This window comes from Manduca sexta, chromosome 20 (genome assembly GCF_014839805.1).
Source record: "Manduca sexta isolate Smith_Timp_Sample1 chromosome 20, JHU_Msex_v1.0, whole genome shotgun sequence".
Lineage (NCBI taxonomy): Eukaryota > Metazoa > Arthropoda > Insecta > Lepidoptera > Sphingidae > Manduca > Manduca sexta.
In genome coordinates, this window is record NC_051134.1 from 10,351,568 (window position 1) to 10,360,480 (window position 8,913).

The 8,913-nt window shown below is 35.5% G+C and overlaps 1 protein-coding gene across 1 annotated transcript in view; it reads left to right on the top strand.

Annotated features, from left to right (window-relative positions):
• The window catches only part of LOC115440702 (acid sphingomyelinase-like phosphodiesterase 3a), a 56,250-nt gene extending 48,492 nt beyond the window's left edge, over nt 1–7,758 (top strand). Inside the window, exons 4-10 of the mRNA XM_030165119.1 lie at nt 1,180–1,333; nt 2,371–2,576; nt 2,925–3,091; nt 4,963–5,161; nt 5,813–5,922; nt 6,164–6,336; nt 6,894–7,758. Coding sequence (XP_030020979.1) covers nt 1,180–1,333; nt 2,371–2,576; nt 2,925–3,091; nt 4,963–5,161; nt 5,813–5,922; nt 6,164–6,336; nt 6,894–7,104 — 1,220 coding nt within the window. The 3' untranslated portion in view covers nt 7,105–7,758. The remainder of the gene's footprint in view (nt 1–1,179; nt 1,334–2,370; nt 2,577–2,924; nt 3,092–4,962; nt 5,162–5,812; nt 5,923–6,163; nt 6,337–6,893) is intronic.
• Nucleotides 7,759–8,913: the final 1,155 nt, after the last annotated feature.

Sequence of the window (8,913 nt, forward strand, 5' to 3'; positions counted from 1 at the left end):
TCAATATTACGAAGATGGAATTCCATTTTTTTGCGCGTTAAATTGATAAATTATGGCCCGACGAGATATATTGCTGTAATAAATTGCTGTTTTAATCAAATAATTTTTGGATACGTAGATTTATTAGAGGTTTAAAAATTAATTTTGTTAGAAAAAGGGGCGAAATAAGAGGCGAAACTTAGATTGAAGTCATTACTCTGATTAACTGTATAATGTGCTTGTAACATAAATATTATTGAAAAAACGCTTCATCGCTACTACCACTGGGGGGTGAGTGGAAGGGTTATGTTGGTTTCACCAGTGTTAATGCCCAATGTCGACACTCGGGAGTATAGCATCGTCTGATCGAGCATTGGACCGAATCCCTAACCCTATGTATACCCTACACCGGCATACCAACCAAAGACGCGTTGGCTTTCTTCGGCGCACACGGAACGGCCCCGAGGCATCTTGTTGCACTAAGATAGCTGCATGGAACCATCCCTGAGTTACGCCCCTGGCTTTCAATATTAAGGCCCATAAATAATACGTTTGCCTATCAATTGGTTCACCAATTTATGTGATTATTGTTAACATTAATTGGTTAATTGACGCATGCTGGTATGAAATGAATGATGACCGTTTATTAATTATGTAAATGCCACTAATGAATTAAGATGTAATTAACGCAAAATATTTTTAAACGCAGAATGATAACATTAAAATTTCTATGGCACATTTATTTATGTAATCATATTATGTGTTAATAATTTACTTAAATAATTATTGAAGTTATTGTAGTTATCGGCTATAGATATCGGGTCCTCTTTGCAGTGCCGGATTTATATTTTTATGATTGTAGGCCACTTTATTTCCACCACCCCATGTCGGTAGGTTTATGTATATAAGTAGGTTTTTAAAATACTTAATAATTTTCCATTTGTTTGTATTATGGAAGGCACTAAAGTTAAATAAACGAATGATAAATTAAATCGAGTGACCGTCCTCTGAAATCTGGCGCCCATAAGAGGCTGCCGTCCATAGGCCGCATTTACAAATCTTGTTAATAAATATTGGAGAAAACATTTGTCCCGATATCCGGTCTATACCTAACTACACTGTTTAATGCCTGTACGAAATACTTTTTGTATGTTTGATAATTAATTAATCCAAAGGTCCTTCTTCATATTTTTTTATCAGGATGCCGGCACAACAGGGCCAACAACGAACACAGCCATCGCAACGGCCGCCATCGCGACCACACATGCGACAGCTCATGGTCGCTGATACAGAGCGCCGCTGCGTTCATGCAAGAGCGGCATCCTGATACCCTGGAGTTTGTTCTGTGGACTGGGTACTTTATACTCCTAATTAAGAGAGTGAATGTGAATGAGTAGCGCAAAGGCTACATAATCATTATTATTGTATTGATATATACCTAACTATATTTATTCACTTATAATATCTAATTAGTAAGCGATAGCCTAGTTGGGTGTAGAACGGACTGCCGAGACGAATGTCCGCAGGTTCAAATCCCAAAGGCACACACCTCTGACTTTTCTAAAAAATCATGTGTGTATTCTTTGTGAATTTATCGTTCGCTTTAACGGTGAAGGAAAACATCGTGAGGAAACCTGCAACATCTGAGAAGTTCTCTATAGGAATTTCGAAGGTGTGTGAAGTCTACCAATCCGCACTAGGCCAGCGTGGTGGACTAAGGCCTAATCCCTCTCAGTAGTAGAGGAGGCCCGTGCTCAGCAGTGGGCAAGTATATAATACAGGGCTGATATTATTATTATTATTATTATAATATCTAATTACTTTTTCCCTCTGTTTTATTTATCTATATATATATTCTTCTTATACAATACGTGATTTTATCCCGGAAAAAACATACACGCAGGCGGAGCCTCGAGCAAAAGCTAATAGACTAACCCTCTTATTTATAGACGGTTTTTATCTAAAGACGGAGTAATGCTGCGATAACAACAAGTGCCCAACGGCGCTGAGAAACGGAGATAGGGCTGTTGTGATTGGCTAATATTGAGATACAACAATATTAACCAATCATAATGACCCTATGTCTACGCACTGCAAAGGCTGCCATGCCGTCAGCACTGAGAAACAGACTTGTTATCACAGCTTTGCTCCGCCCTTAGATGAAAAAGGTCTATGAATACGGGGGTATAACAATATATAAAAATCTATTAATATTACCAAATAATTATATCGGAATGTCTTCTTTGAGAAGGCTGGTCTACACAAAGCACCATAAGCATAATAAGAGATGATGATAATATAATGACATAACAGATGATGGATTTTTTTACATAAGACCTATTTTTATAATATTTTCAAACGAAAGGTTATTGACTGTTGCTTCTCATTCAGGGATATCCTCTCATCATCCATGGAGCACATGAGCGAAGACTTCAAGCTGGAAGCAGTCCGGAATGTGACTGATATCCTGAGTAGAACGTTTAGCAGTCAGTTTGTATTCCCAGCATTGGGGCACAATGACCCCCCACCTTCTAAGAGGCTGGTAGACATGTGGATGCAGTGGCTTCCGACTGAAGCTCTACAGACTTTTAAAACAGGTAGGAATTAGCTAGCAACGTTTATTCTCCGAAAATGAAAGTAAGATCGAACTAAAGGCCACTAAAATGTTATATTATCCATGTTTGACGAAGACGGCCGTAATTATTGTTATCTTTAAACTCTTTATAACTGCGACAGTTAAAAAAAAATGTTTCGAAAAATTAAATTATTTGATTTCATCTAAGAAAACTATAAATGAGGTACTTACAGAAAAATAATCTCATACTATAAGTTTATCAAATATGAAATAGGGGCTAAGGCCTAATCCTTCAGCAGAGGAGGCCGGTCGCCAACAATCGGACATAAATATACAGAGCTTGGTATTATTACTTAAACCTTTACTACAGGTGGATATTACACAATAGAGCAATCGCACAGTAAGCTCAGGATCGTGGTCCTGAACAGCGTGTTGTGGGCAGGCGGCGCGGCTAGAACGGATGGGCCGCATCTCGGACAAGCACAATGGGGATGGTTGGAAGAAGTCCTCGCCAAAGCCAGAAGTAAAAACGAAATGGTAATTGAACTGTAATATATTTTTATAGTATGTAATGATTATAATGAACAGTATTGGTATGTTAGTACAACTGCACATAAATATTAATAAAAGAAGAGGACTTATCGACTTTCGCGTCTTTAATGTTGAGAATAAATCACAAGTGTGTGGAAATACGTCAAGCAAAAGCTGATCTAAGAAGGACATTGTACGAAACAGGAAGATTCTTGTTAATTAGTCATACAAAACATAGGCAGAATGTCCGACTGTAATTGGATGTTAGAAACATCTAGATTTGGTTAAAAGTAAATATATCATCAAAATAAAAGATAGTAGAGAGAATAGTTACTATCAATGATACTGAAAACTATGATATCTTAACGTATTATTATAAAACAAAGTCCCCTTTTCTGTCTGAATGTATATGATCGATTTTCTCAAAATATACTCAACGGATTTTTTTGAAATTTGGTATGGAGACAGTTTAAGACCGTGGGAAGTTTATAGGGTACTTTCTATCCCGGGAATATATATAGCGGGACTTTTATTCAGAAAAACTCCTTCACGAAGGCGAAGCTGCGAACAAAAGCTAGTTACATCATAAATATGATTTTGTTACTTTGCAAAAAAGAATATTTTAATAACGTCAAATTTAGATAAAAAATCAAATTATTTTATATGAGTACAGTAATTGTCGTATCAAATAATAATAACGAACTTACCTTGACATTCCATTTAAGTCCCAATTAAATGAAACTTTCTCCAATCAAGTTCGTCGACATTTTGATTTATTCGTGACATTTTCCTCAAGATCCCATCGGTTCCGAAATAGGAGATTAAATTAAATGAAAATGAAAAATATGAATTGAATTTCCAGCACCTGTAATAATTAAAATGACATAATATTATCAAGTTATCTGTACCTATGTGTATTAGGATATTTTATTGTTGGGATAAAAATATTTTTGTAATGCTATTTTTGACACCTCTATAAAAACACTATAAGCATTTGACAGACCGGGACAGCCGGTCATTGATAAGTCGGTTGGTAGGTGAAACAATGACATTTCTTGATCATTAACAAGTCGTATAAGTCTGTTGGTCGGTGAAATGTTAGTGAAAGCATTTCTATAGTCAATAATATTTATTTTTATTTTAATCAAAATCACTTCAGTTCCTAACATTACTATAATTAGACTTAGATGACTTTTTGAAAAATATCATCCATAAGTGAATGCCTCGGTGGCGTAGTTGTGTTACGGTAGAAATGCAGTCCTGAGGTCTCGACTTCGATTCCCGGGTCGGGCAGTGATATTGGGTTTTTCTACTCAGTATCAGCCCGGAGTCTGGAATTTGTGCCCGATATGGCAATATACTCACTCCCTAATCCCTATCATATCATGGGACGCAATACGAATGATGAAAAATGGGTGCGCCACGGCAGCTCTGCTTAGCCCTTCTGGGTTAAAAAGCGCGAGTATATGTATGTTTGTAAGCGAAAATATATAACAGAATGACAGGTTTTAAGTGTTATTATTGGCTTTTATTTATATTCCGGTCCGTCAGGTTTTGTTTTGACACTATTTATTGAAATTGTAGCATTACCCATCTTAATCCTTATTTTAAATGCGTAAGGTTTAATAATATTCCGGTGTTTGTATATCTGAACGTTTCTTAGAAGTATACTCAGAAACAGCTGGACAGATTTAGATGAAATCTGGCACACACATAGTGCACAGTAATTAGAGAATGTTCGTGGGAAATGATTGTAACGCGTGTGAATTTGCGAGCAACATTTTGTTACATAATAAATGATGATCCATACAGCCAGTTATTGTAGAATTATTGATCAAAGCTCATTAATATAATTCATAATCGCTATTTCCTCCTAGGTATACCTAGTAGCCCACGCAGGCCCAGGTATGGAGGAACGTCACAATGCCGGTAGTTCCTCCGCGGCCGGTGGGGGAGAACTCACCCCCTCAGCCAATGGAAGGTTGCTGCAAACCATCAGACAATTCAGTGACGTCATAGCTGGACAGTTTTACGGACATCGTCATACTGATACTTTCAGAATTATTTATAGTGGAGGTGAGTTGAAAATTATTGTTTTTAATTCTAATACAGCGGCATCGTTTGCCAGGTCCTTGCAACATGGTTGAGGAGGCCAATGGCTGGCACATGCCTCATCCTCGTGGAAGAGTGATTCTATAACCTCTTTTGTGACTAAATGAACTGCTGTAAATAATAATAAAAAGAAAACAATTGTATTTTTTTTCTATGTATCATGCACTTTAGTTTATACCTTAAACATATTTTTAAAAGAGCAACACTAGAGTTTCTTGTCCGTTCTTCTGTGGTGAGAACTGCTTTCCTAATTCCGAACTGATATAATTTTTGATAGACTCTAGATAATGTATACCATCTTACAGGTTTAAATAAATTATTTAATTTCATTTCATAATAAAATATGAAAGTCGCATGAGAGTCTATCTGGGTATTTACTGTTTTATCTTTCATGTTACGGCTCATTTGAGGATAGTGTTTATTTATATCAATACTTTTCCATTTCTAGAATGTTTTGACTAACGTATCAAACGTTTGTTTCATTTTGTAATAATCTTATTTACTAATAACTGTTTACTAAGTTTCTTTTCATTTATGAGGCTGATATATTTTAATATTCAATTATAATTATAACAAAAAAGCATATCATTTCAATTTAAATTATTTCTGATTGAGGTCGACCGGTCTCGTGGGCTTTGCTGGCCCCATCGGTAACCCCCAGAGGAGCTGGTAGCATGTCAAATCCTGGATTGAGACTTTACAAATTCGACTCTAATACCGGAAAGGTAAATTTTTTTTCTGTATTCTCTTCATTAACGTTAGTGACTACAATGTTTGCTAACATTACTATTACTTCAATTTTGGATGGGACACTAAATTTCACTTATGCATTTAAATGAACATTACCAGAAACCTGAAAAACGTCCCCGAAACTTAGTTAAATAGGGTAAATAATGGAGAGTACTCAGCGTCTGTGTTATATCTTTTACGTGATTTGAATCATGTCTCTTACATTACTCCTCGCAGGTCCTGGATTACACTCAGTATTACTTAGACATTACAAACACCAGGGGAGAAGTCCATTGGGCAGTGGAGTATAACCTGACCCAGTATTATGGCTTGAGGGAAGTTAGCGCGATGTCGCTTGATGCCTTGGCTGAGAGGATACGAAACTATAATGATCGTGGAGTCTTTATAAAGTAAGTTTTTGTATGCCATTTCTGGTGTTTTTGTTCCATTTTGTCTTTAGTTTCTGTATGACTTTAGTTTCTCCATGATTTTTATCAAAACTCTAAATTCACGTAAGAGATATTGTATAATCTTATCATATGACTGCAAACTAGTGTACAGTCACATAGGTAGCTGAATAATTTCAAAACTTCAAATTGCCTACACACTTATGTGTTCTTACCGACATTTCTTTTTCTTCACACAAATAAAGTAAGAGTGATTTCTTTTACTACACACAAAGAAAAATAAAATTGAATTAAATGCAGACCTCATACAGACTATAAACGACAGACGATCGTTAGCAAAACGCGCGTCAAACGCTTATCTGAACGGGGTGGAAACGGATGTTTTGACTTTGTGCAGCTACTTTTGTGGCTAATATGGTATATCAAATATCAACATTGTTTTTAACCTTCTACACAAAATCAGCGGTCTTTTGAGTTTGAAGGATTTGTAGGCATCGATCATCGTTGCGTTTTAAATTAATGGGCGATTAAACAGAATGGATTCTATTATTTCTAACCAGGTATATGACAGCGCTCCGGGTGCGCCACAACATTGATACAGCGGACTGCGACTCGGCGTGTGTGCACGTCCACTACTGTGCAATTACTCGCGCCGACTACCAACAGTTTCGCTCGTGCGTCCGCAACCCCGCATCGGCGCTAGCGTCGCAAGCGGCGCACAACACAACCGCCATCTTGCTTTACGCCATCTTGATTTTGATCTCATCGTAAGTTTGTAAATGTATATTTAAGCAGAAGTAATTAGATATTATTTCCTTTATTCAGTTTATTGTAAACAATAAACATTTTTATAAGAAGCCTTAGCTTCGAATCTTATTTATTTTAATGGCGTACTTCATCATCTCTAGGCCTTTATTCTCTATTTCTTGAATGTAGCTGTTTAAGAGGATTTCTTTTAGACAAAACGATATATGGGCGCTCTTTGCAATAAAATTACCTTGGGAATTGTGTGTATATGTTATTTATGTGCTGGTTTTTTCCATGTAATATATGAGAGCCTTAAACACCGCTATTATATTATACTAAGTCTTAAATCATCTTTACTTTAAAATACATTTTATATAGTCACATTTTTCATAAAGAGCTCAAATCATAATAGATAATAAGTGATTTCATACGACGTTACTCAGTTTTAGTAATATAAACATTATGATAGATATTTTATTAATGCCTAGAGTTGGTGAATTAATTAGTGAATAATATTGATTTAGAATTATTGTAAAATATGTTATGAGAGTGGTCTAAATATTCATTGAATGTAAGCAGTTAGAAATTGTTTGTGATTCGCGTCGCTAATTTGATTGTGATATAATTAATGTTTTGTATATAAATATAAGTGAACTGATCAATCAATGTAATTAATAAAGTGTATGATCTCAGTGGGTGTTTTATTTATCTAAAAATTACTACTCATGACAACTTGAAATTATGTATTTATTAAGCATCCACGGCAATTACCCCACTGCATCTGATGGTAAGTGGAGTGGAGTCCAATAAAATGTCGACTAATGAGAGATGATGATCCCTTGACAATCGACACAATTATGCCGGCCTGTTAGAACCGGATAAACATATAAATATAATATAAATAAATATAAATTGTTTCATTACCGGCATTGAGATGATATGACATAAAATTTTTATTAAAATTGTTAATGTGAATGACTATTGGAAATACTCAAATATCTAAATTGCCATATTAGTAGTATATTACAATTATCCCAATAGAAGTCGAAAGGTCTAACCCCTCTTATTAGTGAAGAGGCTTGAATCCAACACAAAAGTCAGAACAAAACATTTTTTTTTAATACCGAAATACATCTCGTAAAAGATTAGTTCTTAAGGTGGTAGCTCAAGGTCCATTTTCATACATTTTGTTTCGGCTTTAATCTGGGTAACTAAACAAGTATTGGCAAGTAAAGAATTTAAATTCACGTCTAGTTAGTGATTAGTTCTCGCAGTTGAAGAAAAATGTAAAATAATTAATAATCATGGATATTTCGGCCTTTAAAATTTAATATGACGAAATTTTAAAGGCAGAAATATCCATGATTATTAATTATTTTTACATTTTTCTTTCAACTGCGAGAACTAATCACTAACTAGACGTGAATTTAAATTCTTTACTTGCCAATACTTGTTTAGTTACCCAGATTAAAGCCGAAACAAAATGTATGAAAATGGACCTTGAGCTACCACCTTAAGAACGGAACACGCCTAAAGGTCTATTTCGAGCAACGCTGCCATCAGAAAATCGATACTACCAAAATTAGAATCTGAACTTTAAAAGAAGCCCGGGTTAATAATCTTTCGACCTAGCACTTAAGTATTGGTAGACTTCTCGTTCATTACGAGAATGCAAAGATTTCAGTCTAGATTGAGCTATTATTATTCTTTATCATAACTGTGTTATACACACACCATCCCCATATATATTTCGTCCCATAATGTGATAGTAGGACCTTACCATGATGTGATAGGCGGGACTTTATCAAGATAATTCCAAACTTCGAATTGATC